The sequence below is a fragment of the Micromesistius poutassou genome (assembly GCF_964030765.1).
Source record: "Micromesistius poutassou genome assembly, chromosome: 2".
Lineage (NCBI taxonomy): Eukaryota > Metazoa > Chordata > Actinopteri > Gadiformes > Gadidae > Micromesistius > Micromesistius poutassou.
Window position 1 is genome coordinate 3,775,988 of NC_140272.1, and position 24,067 is coordinate 3,800,054.

Consider the following 24,067-nt stretch of genomic DNA (forward strand, 5'->3'; position numbering starts at 1 on the left):
TTAATATTGACTTAGAAGTTAAGAAATCTTAAGACAGTTCTGCTTTTCTCTTTCTCTTCTCTCAGAAATAAACAAGGACACCAGTTCTGTTGTTTTTTATGATTGTGTTTATTCGCATCAAATTGGTTTGAAGGAAAACGTTGATTTTAAGGCATGTTATTCAACAATAACAGTAACAATCTCTTCATAGAAGTGAGAGGTGCATTCACTCATCGAGTGATACAACAGCACATTGGTTTTGTTGTGATGTTCTCCTAACAGAGAAAAACACAAAACTCTTCGTCTGACTAAAATGCAGACAGTTTGTAAAACATTTGACATTGTCAACTTTAAACGACCCATATGATGGTAGAATCAGTAGCGTTCATATTATAACAATATTCCCATAGGGAGGAAAATATAATGATTTTCGTTTTTACCAAAAACCATACAATACAAGAATCAGATTTTGATGCATAAGAACAGAAAGAAACCTGGCTGTACATATGACAGCAGCAGATCCAAGCTGAGAGGCCCCTTCACAAAAGGTGATAAACAGCAATTTTTTGATAGCAAAAAATGACGAAAAACAATACGACAAGCGCAGCAGTCTTGAACTAAGTGGTTGTACAACAACGGTCACTTTCAGAGAGCACACCTGGGTCTCTACCACGGCCTCCATGGGCTGGGGCTGACTCTGGGCTTCTGCTGTCCAGGACTGGGCTTGACTGGGCTCACTGGAACCTTCCCACTCATATCCGGTTCAGAGGAGGAGTGAAGGTTCTGGAAATGGTCCAACACTCTTCTGTTGGACAGTGTCTTCAGCTCATCCTTAGATAGAAAATGGACCATCTCCTGGATACACCTGGAGTGACCCTGGTTGGCAAAGGATGAAGCTGAGTTTCCATGGCGATAGAGCTGCTGTTGTCTCACAAAGTCCACCGTCATCTCCAGGATGTCTGCTTTCTCCATCTTGGAGTCAGGTTCTTGTTTGAGGAACTCTGGACCCAGCAGAGACTTGAGCTGCTCAATGCTGCTGTTGATTCGCTCTCTGCGTAGCTTTTCCACCAGTGGTTTTCTGATCTGGAGAAAGAGAAAGGAAATCATGAATACATTTGATCTCAACTATAGCAAAAGCACAAAAATAAAAGCAATGTTTCATAAGAGTCTGTCTACATTTAGTCTTGAATTTACCTTATGGGTCAGAGTCAGGTGATTCTGAGGAGAAGTCATTGCTGAAGTGATTGTAGGAGCCATGTGTGGTTCTCTGTGCTGTAGAGGTCTCTGTAGAGAGAATCTGGTCTCTCCTGTCTTCAGCCCTCCTATATATAGTCCCTAATCTCCATATGAATGTGTGGGTCTTGGTCTGGTTGAAGGTTCTCACAGTCTGAACCAATCAGAGAGCTAGGGAGGACAATGAGGAATGCAGGCTGCCACATGCTGCAGGCTCTTATTGCTGGGGGACAATAGATAGATCTCAGGGGACCAGGTGGAGGACTGGGGGGTGATGGAGAGAGACTCTGTGTGGATCTGGGAAAGTGGTGACCCTGTAGAGAGATCAGATCTGGAGCCTGTTGCTGGGATCAATGCCTTTAACTGAACACACCCTGGTAATTCACCCACGTGGAAGAGTCTCAGACACACTTAATGTTTAACTAAGCATCTTGCATTTGAGGAATGTTTTTTATTGGATATTTAACTTCTAATTTGAAGTCATGGATTACTCCAGTATCTGTAGGACTCACCGGTTTAATTTGCAGTGCTCAAAATTTATTTGCAATATTTTTGATCGTACTTATTTTTGATTGTACTTATTTGATCAAATATTGGATCATTATTTCACAATTAGTCTTCATGTAGGAAATTTGATATGTAATAAATAGTGCTTGAAATTCCTAGCTTGCAATTTGCACAACATTAATACCTTTTTTTATGTAAAGTAATGAAGAAAAATACATTTGGATACGTTAATACTCCCTACTCCAGACCTGTGGATAATTTTGGGGATATAAAATAATATGGAAATAATTTTTTTTGAAAATCGTTTTTTGCTCTTAAATTGTAATAAGTATTCAATGAGGGGAGTTTGATCAGGTTATCCAGCTCGTTAGGATCACATCTTTTAGTGTTTTCTGATTTGGGGCCTCTCCCCCTCTCCCCTGCGGGGGCTGACCTCCGCAGTTCAGAACGCAGAGGAGAGAGAGAGCATTGAGAGCATTGAGTTTAATCCCTCATATGTGTCTGCATTCCATACTGCGTCTCTGTGCACCATTTCACAGCAACCTCTCCATTGATGTCGGGAATCTTTATTCACAGACAGGGAGACACCACGACTCCTAGGCCGGCTCCTGACGTGATGTGATGTGCAACTAGACACACTTCTTTTGTCCCTAATGAATGCAGTGATTGAACAGAGTGTGGGAAACCAGGGAAGGCTCACTCACAGGGGCCCCGGGGGACAATAGACCCGGGCCCCTGGACGAGAAGGTTAGCGGGTAAGCAGAGCAATTCACTTTTAGTATGTTTAAAAGAATGGTTGTTGTTTTTCTTGTGTTTTTTTTTTCACAAGTAGCATTGTTTATTTGTAAAATGTGTATATTTATGTCTGCATTGTAAACAGTGTCAACAAACGGTTCTACAAAAATGTTCTGATGATCTTATTTAGCGATTTTTCAATGAACAAAATGCATCTGGATTTCATTTATTTAATTTCAATTTGATCCTGACCAATAAAAATGAGATAAAATCCTGGCCTAACGTTCAGGGTGCATCTTGTGTCAGAATGTTTATAGTGACTGATCCCAGTAATTGGGAAGTGCCTTAACAACAAACTTCACCCTCAGGGGATGGCTGGGAACTGCTTGTGTGGGAGTGAATTAGCATTAAACAAGGCACACGCCTATTGTTGACTGGGAGCTGGGTCAATGGGCAGAGTGTGGGAAAGCTCTGGAGAGCCAAGTCACAGTTCAGTGTGATTAGCATCATCAGCCCCCCCCCCCCCCCCCCCCCCCCCCGCACCTGACAGCAGCGCCATCAAAGGGGACGGGCACACTTAAGACCAGACACTCATGGCTCCTGCCTAATACAATATATTATTTTATGTTGGGGCTAACTGTTTTGGGTCTCACGTCAAGTGCTGCCTTGACTCTGCCAGATGTTCAAATGGAAGCCTTTGGTGGCTTCAGTGCGGAGGTAGGCCTGAAAGCATGCAGGGAATGACAAAGTGGGCTGCGTTCATCCTCCGTGCTTGGTGTTGCATTCCATTACATGAAAGTGCATAGATAAATGTAAAATATACAAATGGTTTGCTAAGATGTATTACAATGAACATAAATTTACCAATTTCTATGGATTAGATTCCTGTTTGCTATTTGAGTTTGTTGAGTATACAATTTAGAACAATGAAATATAAATTATAGAAAGACAAAGAGCATGTTGCATGCAGTCTGCCAGAGGTATATAATAATAATATATAATAATGATTCATCATTTGGAATTTCTCCTCAATATTAAACAAACTTTAATAACTTTTATGAGCTTGACACCATAGATGTTCAAAAATAATGTGAGTAGTAAAATAAATATGAGTGATTTCTTTAAGATTTCTAATTTAATCTTTTATTAGGCTTACTGTGTGTACATTTATCCATTCATATTTTATTTAACTTCATACATTAGTGTGAAACATATAAACCTCCCTCCTAAAATATGCCATGCAGATAAAGTTAGATTGTGAGCTTTGTTTTATTAACTCTCTCTCAGACGCTACGAAGTGAGGTCAAAGTCTGTCTGTCTGTCATCTGATACAACACAGGCAACATAAAAGCTGCCTTCCAATGTTGTTACACATTAACTACAGAGCACACACACACACACACACACACACACACACACACACACACACACACACACACACACACACACACACACACACACACACACACACACACACACACACACACACACACACACACACACACACACAGGCCCCAGTGTGGGAAACTCTTGGTAACTTTGTACCCACCCCTAGAACAGAGCGAACATCTGGACACTGGGGTCGTTCAGAGAAATAGGATCACCTTCCAAATGGAGTCACGCCCTGACTCGTCCTTCCAATAAGATTAAGGAAAACGTCTAACAGCAATTCACAATCATTGAGTGAATTGGAGAGTTTCAGTGAGTAATGAAATATATATGTTTTTTTTTTTGTTTTATGAAAATAGTAAATGACCTTATGTATATATATGTATATTTGGCTTTGGCTTATTAAGAAAACCTTTCCTAAAATAAATGTGAATCCATACATTATCAATGACAACTATTATTTAATGCATAATGTCAATCCTATCCTATGAAATTGAACAATTAGTAGTTTATTCTAGATTTTATGAATGTAAACATACATGTTTCATTACAAGCTTTGTATTTGACTGCATGTTGACACTGACAATCATTCCAAATTGATTGGATGATGCACATGTGCCCTATCAAAGTCATTGATCCCAACATTATGATCCAGATCTGATCTCTCTACAGGGTCACCACTTTCCCAGATCCACACAGAGTCTCTCTCCATCACCCCCCAGTCCTCCACCTGGTCCCCTGAGATCTATCTATTGTCCCCCAGCAATAAGAGCCTCCAGCATGTGGCAGCCTGCATTCCTCATTGTCCTCCCCAGCGCTCTGATTGGTTCAGACTGTGAGAAACTCCAACCAGACCAAGACCCACACATTCATATGGAAATTAGGGACTATATAGAGGAGGGCTGAAGCCGGGAGAGACCAGATTCTCTCTACAGAGACCTCTACAGCACAGAGAACCACACATGGCTCCTACAATCACTTCAGCAATGCCTTCTTCCCAGGACCACCTAACTCTGACCCACAAGGTAAATTCAAGACTGAACCTAACAAAACATTTGTTGGTTAATCATATTACGTATTTATGTTGATGCTCTATTGAGATTAGTGTATTAAATATGCCTTTATCTTCCTCCAGATCAGAAAACCACTGGTGGAAAAGCTACGCAGAGAGCGAATCAACAGCAGCATTGAGCAGCTCAAGTCTCTGCTGGGTCCAGAGTTCCTCAAACAAGAACCTGACTCCAAGATGGAGAAAGCAGACATCCTGGAGATAACTGTTGAATTTGTGAGACAACAGCAGCTCTATCGCCATGGAAACTCAACTTCATCAGCGGCCAATCAGGGTCATTTGAGGTGTGTCCAGGAGATGGCCCACTTCCTGTCTAAGGATGAGGTGAAGACGCTGTCCAACAGAAGAGTGTTGGATCACTTCCAGAACTTTGATTCATCCTCTGAAACAAGACTCAGTGGGGCTGGTTCACTTCAGCTGATCTCTCCACTGAAGCCCAGCGTCACTGAGGAGAAGAGTTCGGTGAACCGGTCCATGTGGCGGCCCTGGTAGAAATCTCACACTGGAGATACCAGCTCGGACAATGTTGACCACGTTGGTCTCAAGTTGTCAAATCGTTGTTGAGTCATCAACTAAGATGTCGTTGCATTGTTTGAAATTCAAACATATAAAATGCTTACAAGCGCTATTTCAAGAGAATAAATTCAAGAACGAACTGGAATCTCATGTTGAGCAGGCGATATATCGGATTTGGTTGAATCGCAACCTCTAGCGCCCCCTGGCGTCTTTGTTAGGATTGGTTAGATATTCTGACAGTTCTGTTTACATAAACATGTAAACGAATGAGGTTAGTTTACCGACTAAACGTGTTCTATGAATGCATCAATGGCCACTATGTAGGCCATCACAGCAGACTTAATGTCATGTCCTGCTTTTAATATTTGAAAGACAATTTTGTTGCGATATTCGCAAGTACTTGGAATCCTCCGTGAGGATTCATTCAGCCCTTATTGGGTTACTACATATTTAAAATCAACATGTTTTAATGTTCAATGTTTCAAATGGCATGCTGTACACGCACGCTTGATTTAACTAAGCACTGCGCTGTTAACATTATAATCCTGAATTCAACAATGATTTGTCTTCTGCGAAGATGAGTTCCTTTAACTCTAAATGAGTAGGCCTACAATGTTTGTAAGCGTGATTCTGGAGTTGTTGTGATGCATCATCACTGTGCAGCCGTTACAGTTAATGATGTGAATAAAACAACATGAACCGATTCCTGTGTTTGCCATTTTATTGCTTCATGCTTTCTTCATACCCTAGTTTATATAGTCTTGCGATCATTTCTCGTGTATTCTGCTACGCAGAATAAATTAAGATACAAACAAATTCCGTCTGTCAATCAACTGTCTCTTGCCGTCTCCTACATTTTCTCATTTGGAAATCTCAAAACAAAACTATTTTTTTTATATAATTAAAATTACTTACAATTTCAACACAACTTATCTTAACAAACTAAAAAATCTTTGCCAAATTTATAACTTGATAAGTCGTCAATACAACGGACGTCATGCTTTGTTTACAAGTTCTCTCCGAGGCAACGCCCACTAGTCGGACCGATCCGTAGACTGTGATTGGACGGAGAGCCTCCAGCTGCGCCTGGCCCACAGTCGGGTCCTTATTGGTGATTGGACGACGGCGCGCACGCAAGCTGCGCAGCCAGCCAGTGTCGGGGCTTTGCAGTGTGCGCCATGGCGGAGCTGGATCGGGTGGAGAGGAGCAGCCACAGTTTGGACAAAAGCATAACGCTGCCCCCTGACGAGATATTCCGCAATCTGGAGAACGCCAAGCGATTCGCCATTGACATAGGTATGGGCCGTCCCGGGGGTCGCACTGGTATGGGCCGTCCCGGGGTCGCACTGGTATGGGCCGTCCCGGGGGTCTTAGTGGTCCGGAGTTTGAACCTTATCCTCCAGCTCCTGCTCAGTGTCTCATAACTGTAACGTTGTGTTGTGGATAACGTGGTGTGTTGTGAGTGGGAATGGACCAGGCAGCACTAGTCTAGCATGCTTCAGCTGTCAGTCTGATCGGGGACTCGGTGTGTCATGGATACCTGGGCTCTGTGTATATTCTTATGTCTTACATCGATGTACCATTGGACCTAGGGGGTAAAGTGTGACATGATGTAGCTACAGTAGCATTAGCAGATCATATTCGTCATCACATAACCTTCTAGTCATGGTTGGTTAAAGTACTATAACATCCAACCTGTCGTCCACGTTGGTCCTGCACTGCACCACTTTGTCATGTGTTCTTCAGCGTGTCAACAGAGTTTAATGTTTTAACAGGTGGCTCTCTAACCAAGCTCGCATATTACTCCACCGTTCAGCACAAAGTGGCCAAAGTGCGATCTTTCGACCATACGACCAAGGTTGGTTTAATAACTGACTTTTTATGTGATTCTGCTGAGCAAGACCTTGGTTTAGGGTGCATAGCAGCATCCAAAGATAACCTCATTCTTGTCTTTAAAACAAAAATAAAAAAAAGATGTGTGAGATGTTGTCCCTCAATGCACGTCTTTCATGTTCAATCTCAAGGAGGCTGCGAGCGACAAACTGTACGAGATCTCGGTGCAGGAGGAAATCACAGCCCGTCTGCACTTCATCAAGTTTGAAAATGCCTACATCGAGACCTGCCTCGACTTCATCAAAGACCACCTGGTCAACACGGACACAAAGCTGATCAAAGCCACGGGGGGCGGGGCGCACAAGTTTAAAGACCTCATCGAAAAGAAACTGCGCCTAAAGTGAGTCAACTTATACTTGACTCCAAGAGTCAAAACCCAGAAAATCCTAAATCCATTTTGAAATGTTGTGCATTATTTATATAGCGCTTGGTATCACATGCTTTACATCGGCCATATCCTCATAGGGACTCCACTATGGAATAACTCTAGACATTTCACTAATTAATAAACAGCCCAAACTGCCCCTCTGTAAGCCCTTCTCCTGTAAGCCCTGCTGCTCCTGTAAGCCCTGCTGCTCCTGTAAGCCCTGCTCCTGTAAGCCCTGCTGCTCCTGTAAGCCCTGCTGCTCCTATAAGCCCTGCTGCTCCTATAAGCCCTGCATCTCCTGTAAGCTCTGCTGCTTCTGTAAGCCCTGCTTCTGTAAGCCCTGCTCCTGTAAGCCCTGCTCCTGTAAGCCCTGGTCCTGTGCTCCTCAGAGTGGACAAGGAGGATGAGATGACGTGTCTGATCCGGGGCTGTAACTTCGTGCTGAGGAACATTCCCCACGAGGCCTTCGTCTACGCCAAGCACGCCGACTCGGAGTTCCGCTTCCAGAACACCCACCCGGACATCTTCCCCTACCTGCTGGTGAACATCGGCTCCGGGGTGTCCATCATCAAGGTGGGGGCCGCTGCTCTGCGGGGTCTGGGGAGTGGAAGAAGTCCTGATCCACGTCACAGAGCGTGACGGTGGAGGCGGAGCGGAGCTGGTTAATGAATGATGTTGTTTGATCCCTGGATCTGTAAACATAATCGTTATGAGTGATATCATACAGGAGCTGTGTTTGGAATGGTTCCCTATCGCGGGTGCTCGCCATTTTGTAGTGGTGTTCGAATTCTCAGTGGTTAATTTCATTCATTATATAGTGGACAATAAAATACCCAAAATTTGAGTGAACATACGATGTTCCCTACATGTTACTCCCGTATACCACAATGCAATGCGGGTGCATTTACTGACGCAAATGACGTTTAGAAATGTTCAGCGTCGTGTCCGAATTCTCGTTTGTTGGTTCCCTATATAGTTCACTATATCATACTCACTATATAGGGAACAGTGAGTGAGTGAGTGAGTGAATAGGGAACGATCGTGTCTCTCTAATAACTCTTCATAGTGCAGGTTTAGGTTGCGACCCCTTTTCAAACCGTCTTCCCCTCCAGGTGGAATCTGAGGACAAGTTTGAGCGGATCGGAGGGAGTTCCATCGGCGGAGGAACGTTCTGGGGGCTCGGAGCTCTGCTCACCAAAACAAAGGTGCACCGTCCTACAGCTCAACACTCCTGCTGCTCACCAAGCAGAGCCCGGCGCTCACAGCCAGGGACCAGCGGTGGTCTACTGTTCTCCATGTACCGTACGGGGGTCACATTTAGAACAAACGTTGTTTATTATCATGTTTTACAGGGTAATAATGATACAATCGAATGGTCGCGTCCCCGTGTCTTTGGTTCCCGTTGAGAGGGTCGGGGGTAGTGTATAACGGGTGGTCTCTGGAGCCCCCCAGGCGATCCCTGCGTTTAGGTGAAGGGTGTTGTGTCTCCTCCAGAGGTTTGATGAGCTGCTGCAGCTGGCCTCTAAGGGCCAGCACACCAACCTGGACATGCTGGTGAAGGACATCTACGGCGGCTCCTACGGCTCCCTGGGGCTGACCGGGGACCTCATTGCCAGCAGCTTCGGGAAGTCTGCCACGGCGGACAAAGGTGAGGACCTCTGGCTGTCTGGCTGTCTGGGTGACTGGGTGACTGGCTGTCTGGCTGTCTGGCTGTCTGGCTGTCTGGTTGGGTGTCTTGCTCCAGGCTGAAAGGCCCTTGGTTCCAGCCCCAACGTCTTCGTCTGTGAACAGGATGCGTAACACGTATCTGTGGTCGGAGGTAGACTCATCCACAGGGCCCTCCAGTGAAGACGGGACCTGTAAGAGTTGGACGCTGGTCGCTGTTAGGGAGAGAGCAGGGGTCCTGCCTGGTGGTAATGACCACCAGGCAGGACCGTCTCCTGTATGAAGGCATTGCAGGTAGCATGGGGGATAAGTCCAGAGATCTGTGGCCATCAGCCTGCTCTGCTCACTGGCCGGCCAGTGTGGACACGGCTCATTGTTCCCTGACACAGGATACAGTATGCTATTGTTTCGACATGGCTCTGGTTTGACCGTGTCATTGACACAGAATAGACTAGAAGCTAATGGGGAAATGGCTGAGGAATGCCAAAGCCCAATTTAAGGAGTCCACTGCACTCGGGGTTGATGCTTTGTAGTGAAGGTTAAGTTAAAATCGGAAGTAGGTAATATCAAAGTTCCCCTTTTGCATGCAATGCTTTTTAATTAAATTCCTTTGTTTGTCATGTGCTGACCAATGAGTTATTATATAAATATAACAGCCATCGCTTTGACCAACAATCATTCCCTCTGCTCGGCCATTGTAATTGTACCACTATGGTACGCCAGTGGTACACTACATCACATGTGTATCACATGATGCTCTATCACATGACTCTACATCACATCACATGACGTGTATCACATGACGTGTATCACATGACGTGTATCACATGACGCTGTCTCACATGACGTGTATCACATGACGCTGTCTCACATGACGTGTATCACATGACGTGTCTCACATGACGTGTATCACATGTTGTGTATCACATTACGTGTATCACATGTTGTGTATCACATGACGCTGTCTCACATGACGTGTATCACATGACGTGTATCACATGTTGTGTATCACATGACGCTGTCTCACATGACGTGTATCACATGACGCTGTCTCACATGACGCTGTCTCACATGACGTGTATCACATGCCGTGTTTCCCTCGTCCCGCTGTAGAGTTCTCCAAGGAGGACATGGCCAAGAGTCTGCTGCACATGATCAGTAACGACATCGGGCAGCTGGCCTGCCTGTACGCCAGGCTGCACAGCCTGACCAGGGTCTACTTCGGGGGCTTCTTCATCCGGGGCCACCCCGTCACCATGCACACCATCACCTACAGCATCAACTTCTTCACCAAGGCAAGGCCTCCGCTGAGCCCCAACACAGCCCCCTCCAGCACAGCTTCAGAACCACAACCTTCCACACACACACACACACACACACACACACACGCTGTGTGTACATCCACACAAACACATAAAGAAAAAGGGCACGGGGAGGGCATCTAGACCACTTAGACGACCGCACCGTGAAACGCAAGCTCCTTTATTATCTCTCAATCATATGACGGTACCTCCATTGTGCTGTCGTTAAATGTTCCTTATTTATGGATGTACATCTAGGGTGAAGTTCAAGCCTTGTTCCTGAGGCATGAGGGATATCTGGGAGCCATCGGTGCATTCCTTAAAGGAGCGGAGGAAGACAGTGAGGAAAACATTCCTCCATCGGATACATGCAACACCATAATTAATATAGAATTAAAGATGATGCATTTAATTTAGTACATTACTAAAATATAATCACTGTCTTTTTACCACTTACCATGACAGTATTAAGATATTATTAAGCCTTTACGCATAAAAATCTGCCTTTTAAGAAAAAATAGATATCCAGGGCTAGCGCAGAAGGCTGTGTCTCCTCTTCCGGCCTTCTTCGTGTTCTCGGCCCATCTTTGTTTCTCTTTTGGTTCTGTCCTTCCTGGACTCCTGCAGACCCCAACCAGTACAGCTGGGGGGAGAACTATGCCGGCAGCTCAGGGCTGATGAGCGTGTCTCCAGACCTCAACCCCATGCAGCGCGCCCGCAGCGGCACGGTGAGGCCACGCATCCACCAATCAACTCTCAACGTTTTCATTGTTGTCCTCAGTGATTTATGATTGGTCCTCGTCGCCTCAGCCTCCCACACCCCTTCCCGTTGTTGTCTTTGGGATAGCGTGTGGAAATGTCATCGCCTGCTCATCTTTTTGTCTCCAGGCTTCGTAATCATCAGTGTTTGACGTCTCACCGATTTTCTTTTCCTCATTTCCTCTCCACATGTTTTCCTCCTTTACCGTTTAACATTTCCTGCAGTTCCCAGTAAGTACGTCCTGGTGCGCGGTTAGTTTGACTCCTGCTTGTGAACTTTTACTTCCTTCCTTGCTTTGATTGATTTCTTCGCTGCTAATGTTTGGGCACAATCGCCGCCTATTCTGTCATTTTCTTTCTCGTAGTTTCTAACTGAAAGTTATTCTAGCTGGATTTAAACCTTGTTTTACTGTTTTAATTCTTAAAACAAGGGAGGTTTATTAAGACTAAGTCTGCATTGTTTTCTTTAACTTTAACACGTGCCTGATGAATGATACAGCTGCTCCTTATCTGTAGCATGAAAAGCGTGTGTGTGTGTGTGTGTGTGTGTGTGTGTGTGTGTGTGTGTGTGTGTGTGTGTGTGTGTGTGTGTGTGTGTGTGTGTGTGTGTGTGTGTGTGTGTGTGTGTGTGTGTGTGTGTGTGTGTGCGCCTGCCTGCCTGCCTGTGTGTGTAGTTTGACATGCTGGAGATGGACCGTCTGGAGAGGAAGCTGGTGAACCTGCCGCTGCTGCAGGACCCGTCATCCTACGTCCCGGACACAGTGGACCTGACGGAGGACCCTCTGGCCCGGGAGTACTGGCTCTTCTGCTTTGAGGACGCCCTAGACGGGGTACTGGCCCCGCCCCCCGCACTATGAGGCTACGGTTAAAACACCCTTTTAGGGTCCCGTTCTCCTTCCATCTGTTAAGACTTTTAAGAACACACAATTTCATCAAAAACACAAAACTGCAGTTTCAGTTTATACCGTAATCTCTGATGTCCACCAAGTCAGGTTATTGGGTTCATTTCCTGGTCGTCTACACATCATGCAACAATACATTTTTTTCAAAATAATGTACGGTATGCATTTTCCAATATCTCCCGGTTCTGCTGGAGTGCCGCTTTCTAGAACCCTTTAAGGATGACGCAGGCTGGGAGACCTCAGGGCTGAATACGTCTTCGTTGTTGAGACGCCATTTTTGTAGTCGCTCGTTCTGATTGGCTGAATGGGTCCTAGCCCTTTCCTGTTAAAACGATGGACTGTCACCTGGCACCAGCCAATCACATCTCTGAGCTAACGGCCTTTCAGCTGAACAGAGTGCCTTCATTGTTTAGAATCTTTCTGGCATTCTGATGAGGTTTACAGTGCCTTGTTGTAATTTCCCCTGTAGGCTGTGTTGGTTGTAAGGGGAAAAGCTCAATTAACTGCTGCTTGTTATTGTTTTAAGGCAGGACTACTGAAAGCCTTGTCTAGTCTAAGTTTCTCTCTGATGTTTTATGGTTAAAGTTGAATCACATTCCTACTTTGGTCAAATGAAGTGTTTTAAACAGGGTTTAGGAGCTGGACTTCATGTATCAGGGACTGCAGATTACTATGAATATCAATCCTTGCCCTGCAGTCAGACCCTGCTGCTGGAGCTGCCCCCCCCCCCCCCTGTGGTTCTCTCCCTGACTCCTCCCTGTGTCTCCCTGACTCCTCCCTGTGTCTCCCTGACTCCCCCTGTGGTTCTCTCTCTGGCGCCCCCAGGTGGTGAAGCGTGCGGTGGCCAGTCAGCCAGACCTCCCCGAGGCCGTGGAGCGAGCAGAGAAGTTCCGGCAGAAGTACCGCCACAAGCTGCAGACCCTGCGCCAGCAGCCCTTGTAAGATCCGCCCCTCCCCCTCCTCCTCCCTGTGGGTCTGCATGTTGGCCCCCCGGCCCCCCCGCGCCCTCTGGGGGCCAGAGAGACCGCAGGAAGCCCCTCCGCTGTATTAACTGCGTTAGGCGCCCACCTTTGTAGAGGACTAATGTAGCTGCTTCTGTGTGTATCCTGGATGCGAGGGGGAAGCTGTAATGCGTTTAATTCCCTCTGGTTCAATCCAGAATCTGCACCATGACCACATAGTGTTGATCATCGATCTTTGCTGACGAGTCACACGTCTCTACACGGGGGCGTTCATAATCTGGTCCGAGCCCCCCTCGCTCCCCGTGAGCTTCATCAGTCAATCAAAGCGATTAGCTAATGGAAGGGATGTGGTCAACTCTACTCCAACTCTGGAGGTCTGGGAAGCGGCCAAGCTGTATCCCGGCTGGAGCGTTTTTTATGAAGGCTCATTAATTAACGGCAACATCCACTAAGCCATCATGGTGAGATTCATGACGATGCATTCTGGACGTTGTATAGTTTTACAAGGCGTTCATTAAGGTTTATAGATCAGGGCTGAGTGCGATGCCCATTAACCATGTCTGATCAATTCCACGGCCATCCCTCTTAGTGCCGTGACCAGCGTGATGAGCCGCCAGCGTCCTGTCTGCCCTGTTGTTTGTGTATTTCTGTGTGGCTAACGTAGCTTCTCTTCTCACCCAGTGCGTACGGATCCCTCACTGTCAGGAGTCTGTTAGACACCAGGGAACACTGTTTAAACGAGTTCAACTTCCCCGACCCCTACTCTAAGGTCTGAGTGAATTCTAGTCCAACCTTCTTCTGTTCTGTTTGGTTTTGCTCCCTCACCGCTTTCTGTCCTCTTTCTCTTTTATTAGTTTTTCTGCATTTTCTCTCTTGTATTTCTGAAGCTGGTGCTTGGGTCCGGGTGGTGGGAAACATGATTTTGGGAAACTTGAAACATGACCTTTTTTATAAGAAAGGTCCCTGTTCAGCTGACGGATGTGTATGGTCATAGGACATGGGGACTCAACAGCACAATCAACACTGAAAAATTAACCAGAAACACATTTTATAATGATTCACATTTTTTGGGGGTAAATCAAATGTATATTTTAGGAATAACTCCACACTGGACGATTCATTTTATGTCATCTTTCTGAAAGACAAAAGTCGTGTTGAGGTCAAAAACCACTGAGCTGACTAGAGTATGACCGGCCGTCGCACTAGGATTAGTGGTTGTGCGTGTGGCCCCTGGTCGGTCGTATCCGAGCCTGTCTGACCCCCCCCCCCCCCCCGCGCGCGGCCCCCAGATCAAGCAGAGGGAGAACGACGTGGCCCTCCGGTACTACCAGAAGGCCGTCCAGGCCCTGGACACTCTGGGCTGGGAGGAGAAGCAGTTGGCTCTGGTCCGGGGGGTCCTGGCCGGGAACGTCTTCGACTGGGGGGCCAAGGCCGTGTCCGAGTGAGTAGCCGGGGGTCCGGGCGGGTCCCCGCGTTTGTGTTGGTTTATATTCAGCAGAATATAATTATGTTTAAATTGTTGATTCTATTGCACTACCACACTACCTTACCGGCGTATCTATCTGCTGATCTGTGGATAAATTTATGAGCAAGATGAAATGCATAGTCGCAGAATATCGTCATTTTGTATCTGTGTCTGTATTGTGTATCTGTGTATCTGTATATTCTATCTGTATTGTGTATTGTGTATCTGTGTAATTGTATTGTGTAACTGTATTGTGTATCTGTGTAACTGTATTGGGAGGGAAGACAAATTGAAATTTTTATTGCTGTAGAGAGGATTACCCCTTGAGATGAAGCATCTCGTTTTCGAGGGGGATCCCTGGAAGGACAGAGACAAGACAGTACAATACAATACAACACACGCACACACACACTCACCCAGGCTCTCCCCCATCCCACCTCACCCGCCCTGCCCGCCCGATCCACAACAACTCATGACATTCGACTCATGCACATGAGCCGAATATATATATATATATATATATATAACACACACTATACATCCACACACCTATACCCATAGTCACATTACGCACAAGAATAACAAAAACAAAATGACTGAATAAAGAAGTATGGGTAGAGTTCTATTAGTCACTAGTCCAGTAACACATGTGGATAACATTTACAGCAGTAGTTTTCTCGCAGGTAGGTAAGAAGTGATGTTTTGAAAGAATGTAAAGAGGTAATAGATCTAAGAGGTCCAGGCAGGCTATTCCAATTTAAATGTACATCTACCACTCTCTTTAGAGATGTGTGGCACAGTGAAAAAGGGATACTCAGTATGTCTCAATCTGTAGCTAGGTCTATATGGAATTTAATATTCCTTCAGGTAAGAGGGATAATCATTGTACACACATTTAAAAATAACCTGGTACCAATGATACTGTCTTCTGGCTTTTGGTGATAATAGGTTCAGTGAGTCATACAATACACAGTGGTGAGTAATGAAAGGACAAATCTACAAATATTATTGAAAACAACAGTTAGAGGTTTCAAGTTTGATTCTGAGGTGTTTTGATATCTGACATCTGCATAATCTAATAAGGGAAATATTAACTGTGACACAATTCTCAGCCTAATGAGTTGAGTGAAACAGTTAATAGAGCAATACAGTATTCGTAAGTTACAGTTAATCTTTTTCACAACAGAATTTATGTGACACCTGAAAGAAAGCTGCTCGCAGATATTTAAATTCATCAACTTGTTCAAGTGGAGTGTCATCTAAGAATTTGAGTGAAAGATTGTCACCTTGGTTCAAGGAGGCTGATCTGGTAGTAAGCATGCTATATGACTTTCTTATTCAGTATTAAGTGGTTTTGAGTCTTAGAGACCAGGACATTAGATGAGTATATCACTGTATCATCAGCATAAAGATGAATACTACAGTATGAGCAGATTTGTGGAAGATTGTTTATAAATAAAGAAAAAAGAAGAGGCCCTAAGGAAGAACCTTGAGGGACACCTTTCTCCATTATTACAGACTGAGATACACAACCATGTAAAGAGACACGCTGACGTCTACAGTGGAGATAAGAGTTGAACCAAAGAAGAGTCTTTAGAGAGGCCTATTGCTTGTAATTTGTCAAGAAGCAGATAGTGGTCGACCATATCGAAGGCCTTGGAGAGATCTATAAATATTGCGCCAGTTGACATGTTATTGTCAATGGCAGATGAAACGTCGTTGGTAAATTTTAGAAGAGCAATGGATGTAGAAAAATTTGGCCTGAAACCAGATTGGTTAGGTGACAGAATAGCGAAATCATTAACATATTTGAATAATTGTTTAAATATAATTTTTTCGAATACTTTTGCTACACTACTGATAATAGAAATTGGTCTGTAGTTGTTAGGAGGATTGTGTATCTGTATCGTGTATCTGTATTGTGTATCTGTGTAACTGTATTGTATAGTGTATCTGTATTGTGTAACTGTATTGTGTATTGTGTAACTGTATTGTGTATTGTGTAACTGTATTGTGTATCTGTAACTGTATTGTGTAGTGTGTATTGTGTAACTGTAGTGTGTAACTGTATTGTGTATCTGTAACTGTATCTGTGTAACTGTAGTGTGTATTTTGTATCTGTGTAACTGTAGTGTGTATCTGTATTGTGTAACTGTATTGTGTATCTGTATTGGGTATTGTGTAACTGTATCAGTGTAACTGTAGTGTGTATCTGTATTGTGTTACTGTATTGTGTATCTGTATTGTGTATTTTGTATCTCTGTATTGTATATCAGTGTAACTGTAGTGTGTATTGTGTATCTGTATTGTGTAACTGTAGTGTGTATTGTGTAACTGTATTGTGTATTGTGTAACTGTAGTGTGTATCAGTATTGTGTATCTGTGTAACTGTATTGTGTAACTGTAGTGTGTATCTATTGTTTCAGTGTCCTGGAGTCGGACCCGGAGTTCGGCTTCGATCAGGCCAAGCGTCAGCTGGAAGGTGGAAAACGCTAGTTTCTAAAAAGCAAAACCTAACTAAACGTCTGGTTGTTTCCCTCTCACATCCTGTTGTTGTTGTTTTGTTGTTGTTTGTTCCAGAGCGGCCGTGGCTGGTGGACTCCTACGACCAGTGGCTGCAGAGACTGAAGGTCAGCCTCCCCCTCAGCCCTCAGCCCTACAGAGACACTTTCCTGTTAACATCTGCCCCCCCCCCTCCACATCATCACAGCCAAGCGACCTGAGTGCAGTCTGAACGCCTCACGAGTAGGCGGAGCTACCCATCATGCATCTTGGTAGCTGTCTTCTGTAGCAGGAGGGGCCCCCTCACAAGGGTTTCCTTCCACTTGTGAGTCCAGTTCACAAGTCTTTCATCCCCCTTGCACTAGTGTCCCTCTCTACTCTCAGGGGCCCCTCACTAGTGTCCCTCTCTACTCTCAGGGGCCCCTCACTAGTGTCCCTCTCTACTCTCAGGGGCCCCTCACTAGTGTCCCTCTCTACTCTCAGGGGCCCCTCACTAGTGTCCCTCTCTACTCTCAGGGGCCCCTCACTAGTGTCCCTCTCTACTCTCAGGGGCCCCTCACTAGTGTCCCTCTCTACTCTCAGGGGCCCCTCACTAGTGTCCCTCTCTACTCTCAGGGGCCCCTCACTAGGGTCCCTCTCAGGGGCCTCTCACTAGTGTCCCTCTCTACTCTCAGGGGCCCCTCACTAGTGTCCCTCTCTACTCTCAGGGGCCCCTCACTAGTGTCCGTCTCTCAGGGGCCCCTCACTAGTGTCAGTCTCTCAGGGGCCCCTCACTAGTGTCCCTCTCAGGGGCCCCTCACTAGTGTCCCTCTCTACTCTCAGGGGCCCCTCACTAGTGTCCCTCACTAGTGTCCGTCTCTACTCTCAGGGGCCCCTCACTAGTGTCCGTCTCTCAGGGGCCCCTCACTAGTGTCCTTCTCAGGGGCCCCTCACTAGTGTTTCCTGCTCCTCACTAGTCCGCCTCACAAGCGCTTCCCGTGTGTTCCTCCCCCTGCAGGGTCCGCCTCACAAGTGCGCCGTGTTCTTCGTGGACAACAGCGGGATGGACATCATCCTGGGGGTCATGCCCTTCGTCAGGGAGCTGCTCAGTCGGGGGACGGAGGTGGGGACATGTCCCTAGATCTACCGTTGAGTCAGTGAATGAAGGAAGGCCAGTCTGCCTGTAATGAACTCACTGCAAGTGGCTCAATGAACCAGTGGATCAGTGTCATTCCTCGGCCATGGGGTGTGTGCGGTCTGAGCAGTGTGTGGTTTTGGCGGGGTTGCCTCCGGGCCGTGGGCAGAGCCCTGTACACGTGCAGACAGAGCTTCATGGATGAAGGAGCAAGCTACAAAAATGAACCTGATTGATGGAATTGCAAAGATAATATTCCACAGGCCGTCATGGTCTACGTCTCATGAGAGGCTGACTTGTCGTTTTAGCAAAATTATGTCTTTGGGGACTAATACTATGTCAGCTTAACGTATTATAATCCAACGTGTGTGTGTGCGTGCGCACGCCCCCTCTCCTCTCAGGTGGTGCTGGCCAGTAACTCCAGCCCGGCGCTAAACGACGTGACCAACGGGGAGCTGCAGATCCTGACGGAGACGATCGCGGCCATGGACCCGGTCATCCGGTGAGTGACCGACAGGGCCTAGTGACACCATGACCCACCCAGTCAGAGCCCTGATAACACGGCTGTTATAGTAGTTATCTAGAGAGGGTAACCTGATAACACGGCTGTTATAGTAGTTATCTAGAGAGGGTAACCTGATAACACGGCTGTTATAGTAGTTATCTAGAGAGTGAGTGAGGGTAACCCTGATAACAGGACTACACTCACTCACTAGTCATCTAGAGAGTGAGTCACTCACTAGTTATCTAGAGAGTGAGTCACTCACTAGTTATCTAGAGAGTGAGTGAGGGTAACCCTGCTCTCAGTCGATGGTGAAGCTGAGCACACCTCCTGCTCCACACTGTTGGTTTTGAACTGGTCATAGATTAAGCCAGTACCTTATTAATCCCAGATATGATATCAGAGTGCCAAAAGGGCAAGTACAGGACAGAAAATGAGTCTAATGCTGATACAAAGACGGAGGCCACAGTCCTCCACCGCACTGGGTGGTCCGCTGGGTTCCCATGGCAACAGGTCTCAGTTGTTCCAGGTCTCAGGGTGTTGATGTCTGACTGTGGTTGTGTTGCAGGGCCGGGCTGAAGGAAGACCGGTTGGTTCTGGTCCAGACTGGATCCAGCTCCCCCTGCCTGGATCTTGGGTATGATTGGTCCAAAGTCTTCTTAAAGAAACAGCACGTGATTTTCTGCTGCCTTTGTCATGTAACATGAAGGGGTTATGTGGAGGTAGCATAAGCTCAGCTTACAATTAGTGACGAGTCATGATAACAAACATCTGGCGGTACGTCAAACAGTATTTATGGACGGCAAATCCAGTCATGTTCAACCGTTGACAGCACCGGCTGCTGTAACAACTGACATATTCTAGGGTTGTTAATCCTGTCTGGGTTGTTAAACTAGACTGACTAGACTGACTGAATCTGCTGGCTTCACCCAAACATCCTCTGCCAACATAATTAGTCAGGAGGACTTTGTCGTGATGATCCTGCCGTGCGATTGCACTGGGACTTTGTGATCAGACGTCATGTCAAGTATCACTATATGAAATTAACTAATAATGCGTAATTATGCTAATTATGTTAGTTATGCTAATCACAAACTCTCACAAACAGCTGACAGTCATTGCTCCCAAAATTCGGTGCTGTCCTTAAAGACCCTAAAGGACTATTTGGAGTATTATTATTATGTTCAGACAAACTTAGTGGAGGACTCATAATATAAATTTAATTCAGCCCATGTGTACAGGCAGCCGTATAACAATACACAGTGTATATCTCATTCTGCATGGGGGCACATTAAGTAGGCTGGTAGTTTGAAAACAGTCTTGTTCATCTTCTTAGTCAGCCATGAAATAGATTTAGTTTTTGCTGTTCTCTGCAAACTGGGCAAAAAAAAAAGTGTTAGGTGTCAAAACATGAATGGGATGATGGATTATAAGATGTCTGCTGTGGACAGGGGTTTTATGGTTTTATGTTGTTCGTCAGTAGAATCTGTATTACTCAACTGCATACAAATGAGTGAGAACTCCCAAGTTGATCTTAAGACAAACGGTTAAGATTGTATTAGTTGCTTATATTTATCCTGGGCTGATTGGCCAGGACTAGTTATTCAATTAGGAAAAGGAAATGAAGGGCTCAGTTCCTGTTGTATGACTGTGTGTAGAACGGGACTGTCATCTGAACACTAATGTCATTCTATTCCAACTGGTGGGTCATTGTAATACAAAATCCAATGTTCACTCAAGTCCTCATATCCAGGACACTGGATCTAAATCTGTGTTACTGCGCAGTGGGGGCGTGAACATAGAATGGTACGGCTGCGTTCCAATTCCAAGGACAAAAAAAACACTGCCTACACTTAGCCATGCAACTTATTGAAATGTTGCTCTGTAACATTCATGGCTAATTTAAATCTCGCCAGACTATTTCAACAATTAGCCTTGTGTCTTAACAAACCGACCAGCTGCTTCCAAAGGTGAGCCAAATGCACGCCACTTGTAGGTTTGCATTGGATGAATACCTCAAAGTTAAACACATGCTGTTGCAGCTATGAGCGCACATTGGCTGATACTAAAGGGCAAGTTTAGTCCCGAAAATAAGGCCACCTGCTTTCAGATCAAGGGACTGATCACTCACTGGTCGGCAAAAACATGGTTTGACTTGTTTTCTCCAAACTTCTATCCTATTTAAGATGGTGTCAAAATTGCCTACATTACGATGTTGACCATCATTTAAGACTTAAAAAAACATTCGTTAAAAAACATTCATCTTCCCATGGGTTTCGTTCGCTTGGAACTAAATTAAATTCAAATTCAAAAATACTTAATTCATCCCGAAGGAAATTAAGGCCTCCAGTAGCTTATCCGTAAACACTCAATTCAAATAAGATATAAATAGAAAAGGGTAAGATACAGTAAAATACGACATTGCCGTCTGCCCTGAAGTGTGTGGGTGTGAGAAAGAGAGCAGTAGTGAGTGAGAGGGAGAGAGAGTGATAGTGGGAGAGGGAGGGAGGGAGGGAGGGAGGGAGGGAGGGAGGGAGGGAGAGCTATAAGTGAGTGTCTCATGTGTACCAGTGTCAGTAGGGTGTGTCCCTCTGCCGGTTGAGGACCAGATGACTCCTCATCCCAGTTGGGAGGGACTGTAACGCCCAGCGGCTCTGGGGAGGAAGGCCTTCCCCAGTCTGTCGGTAGGCAGTGATGCAGGGTGTTGAGGTGTGTGTGTGTGTGTGTGTGTGTGTGTGTGTGTGTGTGTGTGTGTGTGTGTGTGTGTGTGTGTGTGTGTGTGTGTGTCCGTCCTCAGGCGGCTGGACAAGGCGCTGGCGGTGGTGGTGCGGGAGCGTGCGGCGGACCTGGTGGTCATCGAGGGGATGGGCCGGGCCATCCACACCAACTACTTCGCCCGGCTCAGCTGCGAGAGCCTCAAGATGGCCGTCATCAAGAACTCGTGGCTGGCCGACCGCCTGGGCGGGAAGCTGTTCAGCGTGGTGTTCAAGTACGAGCTGCCAGCCCCGCCCCCCACCATGACGGAGGAGGAGGAGGAGAACGCCGTGTTCCGCCCCTAGCCCACCAGCCCCGCCCCACTCAGACGGGAATGTCCAGAGCTGTCACCTGTGGTGGTCGTCGTGACGACGATGACGATGATGATGTCACTTGGTGGATGAATGAGTGATGGTAGTGTGATTAAGGAGGCAGTGTTATCAAAGGGGGGGGGGGGGGTGTACGGGTTAGATTAAATATGTGATATGATTTTTCATTTTTGGTAGCAATTACAGAATAATGATTTTCAACTTCCTGAATTAGGAAAGCGTAATTCCTCCCTATAAAGTCATCCTAAACGTGTTGGACGGGACACACAGAGCACGACTATCTGCTGCCTCTACGCGGTATCAGACACCAGCGTTAAGGATCTGCAGTCGATCCCAGATAGCTGTTCAGCGTCATCACATCTAAAGCCTGGACGCCCGTCTCTGGCGGTTTGTATTGGAATCCGGTTCCTGAAGCAAATATATCCGTGAACAAGAACATCCCCAGGGACTTGTTGATATACTCGGCACATTGTAATCACCAATAAGATGTTTAGTTAGTGTACGTGTCACAAAACAAGAATATGCGCACAAAATACCCCAGTGATCAGTACTACCACTTGTGCGTAATGGTGAGACGTTACCATAACAACGCGTCACTATTAAAGCACTTCCGGCGGGGATGGGGTGAGCGGGGGAGGGGGTGCGTGTGTTTGTTTACATGTACCGACAAAAAAAGTAATCACACCCTTCAGTGGGGAATTATCTGCAAAAAATGTGTGCGTCTAATGTGCCTTGGTGCCTTCGTGGTCGTCGCGTCGCCGGCTTTTATCGTTCTGTTTTCCAGAGGTGAGACATGGGGCCCATACGTCCTTTTTTGTGAAGTGTTTTTCTTTTTATATTTTACAATACAATGATGGATGAATTTGGGTGAGTGAATAATTTTGAAGACACAAAACAGGTTGTGAGTTAATGTTGCTTCAGGGACTTGGTGAAAACGCACTTTATCGTCATCATTTAGAGTGTCTAGCAGCTGCGAACCACAGGAGGGCAGTGTTTCACTGGGAACTTTAGGAGTCCGCTGAAACTTTGCCACTGGGCTCGGAATTGAACATGGAGTAGCCAGCTTTGTGTTACTGCATATAGGCCTATCAGAGGTTGTTTTTGATGCAGTGTTCTCTCTCGCTCATTTTTATGAAATGAAATGAAACAAGAATTTAGCCAGTGGATTAGATACCACGACAATAAAGTATTGGTAGGAAATATTTGACAATGAGTTCAGTAGAAGTAACTACTTCTGAGTAGTTGTACTTCAACAAAGTCGTCCCATGCAGTATGTGGCCAGAACACTGAAGGCATGTGGTTTAAGTTGATGGTGATGGCCTATTGTCCCGCAGACACACCTTGTGATGTTTGTACATGGAATGGAATTCACGCGTGTGTGTGTGTGTGTTTCATTCATTTGTATACACGCTCAAAAAACAAGTTTGTGTACGGTATTCTCCTCTGACAATCAACCTTCATTAAATGTTCAAAACTATATTTTACTCGATTGGCCCACGTCGTTTTTTCCATTCTGCCAACGGTTTTCAGTCAATTTAAAACAGAAACATCTTCACCGTAGACAGTGCACAGCAGTCGACCTGGGCTTGGAAACACACACATACACACACACACACACACCGACTTAGAGACACACGCATACACACACACACACACACACACCGACATAGAGACACACGCATACACACACGCACCAACATAGAGACACACACTAATACACACTTACCGAGAGTCACACACACACACCAACATAGACAGACATGCACACGCACACACAATTGAGCTCCTTAACTGCCACAGGGTAGCGGCCCGACGCCGTGGAATATCGGAGTGGCGGCCCGCTGAGCTCCGCGGGGGTCGAGGGGGGGCTGATGATGTATAAAGCGCCCAGCAGGGAGCCTCCGCGGCCCGCCTCCTCCCTCTCTTCATCACGCTCCGCGGGTGCGTATTCCAATTCTGGAGATCGCGGGTGCGCCTCGCTTCTCTTATTCTCTTCTCATATTAGAAAACAGTCTCATATTAGAAAACAGCAGTTTTCTTTCAACTTCTAGTGAATATGATGCCTTTTACACCATATAAGATCTCGGAACACTTTCCCTCCCATATGAACATCTCATTACTCAA

General features: G+C 45.9%; 3 protein-coding genes across 5 annotated transcripts; 2 read left to right on the top strand and 1 right to left on the bottom strand.

Annotated features, from left to right (window-relative positions):
• Positions 1-645: 645 nt before the first annotated feature.
• Positions 646-1,242, bottom strand: LOC311338319 (transcription factor HES-5-like; the record flags this gene model as incomplete). Its single annotated transcript, XM_084463548.1, has 2 exons — positions 1,174-1,242; positions 646-1,062 (listed from the first exon to the last, which is right to left on the bottom strand). Exons 1-2 carry the CDS (start codon positions 1,234-1,236, stop codon positions 646-648), a joined length of 480 nt encoding a protein of 159 aa, XP_084319674.1. The 5' UTR covers positions 1,237-1,242.
• A 2,796-nt stretch (positions 1,243-4,038) lies between these two features.
• LOC311338449 (transcription factor HES-5-like) lies at positions 4,039-6,104 on the top strand. The gene is made up of 3 exons (XM_084463722.1): positions 4,039-4,155; positions 4,516-4,868; positions 4,979-6,104. Exons 2-3 carry the CDS (start codon positions 4,806-4,808, stop codon positions 5,402-5,404), a joined length of 489 nt encoding a protein of 162 aa, XP_084319848.1. The 5' UTR covers positions 4,039-4,155; positions 4,516-4,805; the 3' UTR covers positions 5,405-6,104.
• A 489-nt stretch (positions 6,105-6,593) lies between these two features.
• pank4 (pantothenate kinase 4 (inactive)) lies at positions 6,594-23,427 on the top strand. Of its 3 annotated transcripts, XM_084464158.1 has the most exons (19): positions 6,594-6,724; positions 7,204-7,286; positions 7,453-7,661; positions 8,078-8,261; positions 8,801-8,893; positions 9,183-9,336; positions 10,467-10,648; positions 10,913-10,994; positions 11,282-11,382; positions 12,088-12,243; positions 13,141-13,253; positions 13,959-14,046; positions 14,567-14,718; positions 17,169-17,224; positions 17,323-17,372; positions 18,242-18,346; positions 18,760-18,860; positions 19,429-19,497; positions 21,658-23,427. In XM_084464158.1, the coding sequence occupies exons 1-19, from the start codon at positions 6,607-6,609 to the stop codon at positions 21,917-21,919; spliced, it is 2,358 nt and encodes a 785-aa protein (XP_084320284.1). In that variant the 5' UTR covers positions 6,594-6,606; the 3' UTR covers positions 21,920-23,427. The 3 variants fall into 3 exon arrangements, 2 of the variants coding, with proteins under 2 accessions (XP_084320284.1, XP_084320285.1); XR_014633182.1 differs by lacking the exons at positions 13,959-14,046; positions 19,429-19,497; positions 21,658-23,427 and having other exon boundaries at positions 18,760-18,793; XM_084464159.1 differs by lacking the exons at positions 13,959-14,046; positions 18,242-18,346; positions 18,760-18,860; positions 19,429-19,497; positions 21,658-23,427 and adding an exon at positions 18,200-18,213 and having other exon boundaries at positions 17,323-17,373.
• Positions 23,428-24,067: the final 640 nt, after the last annotated feature.

Coding starts and splice junctions, on each gene's coding strand:
- LOC311338449 (XM_084463722.1), top strand. CDS start 4,806: ATGGCTCCTACAATCACTTCAGCAATGCCTTCTTCCCAGGACCACCTA. Junction 4,869..4,978: donor ACCTAACTCTGACCCACAAG/GTAAATTCAAGA, acceptor ATCTTCCTCCAG/ATCAGAAAACCACTGGTGGA.
- pank4 (XM_084464158.1), top strand. CDS start 6,607: ATGGCGGAGCTGGATCGGGTGGAGAGGAGCAGCCACAGTTTGGACAAA. Junction 6,725..7,203: donor GCGATTCGCCATTGACATAG/GTATGGGCCGTC, acceptor ATGTTTTAACAG/GTGGCTCTCTAACCAAGCTC. Junction 17,373..18,241: donor AGTGGCTGCAGAGACTGAAG/GTCAGCCTCCCC, acceptor CTCCCCCTGCAG/GGTCCGCCTCACAAGTGCGC.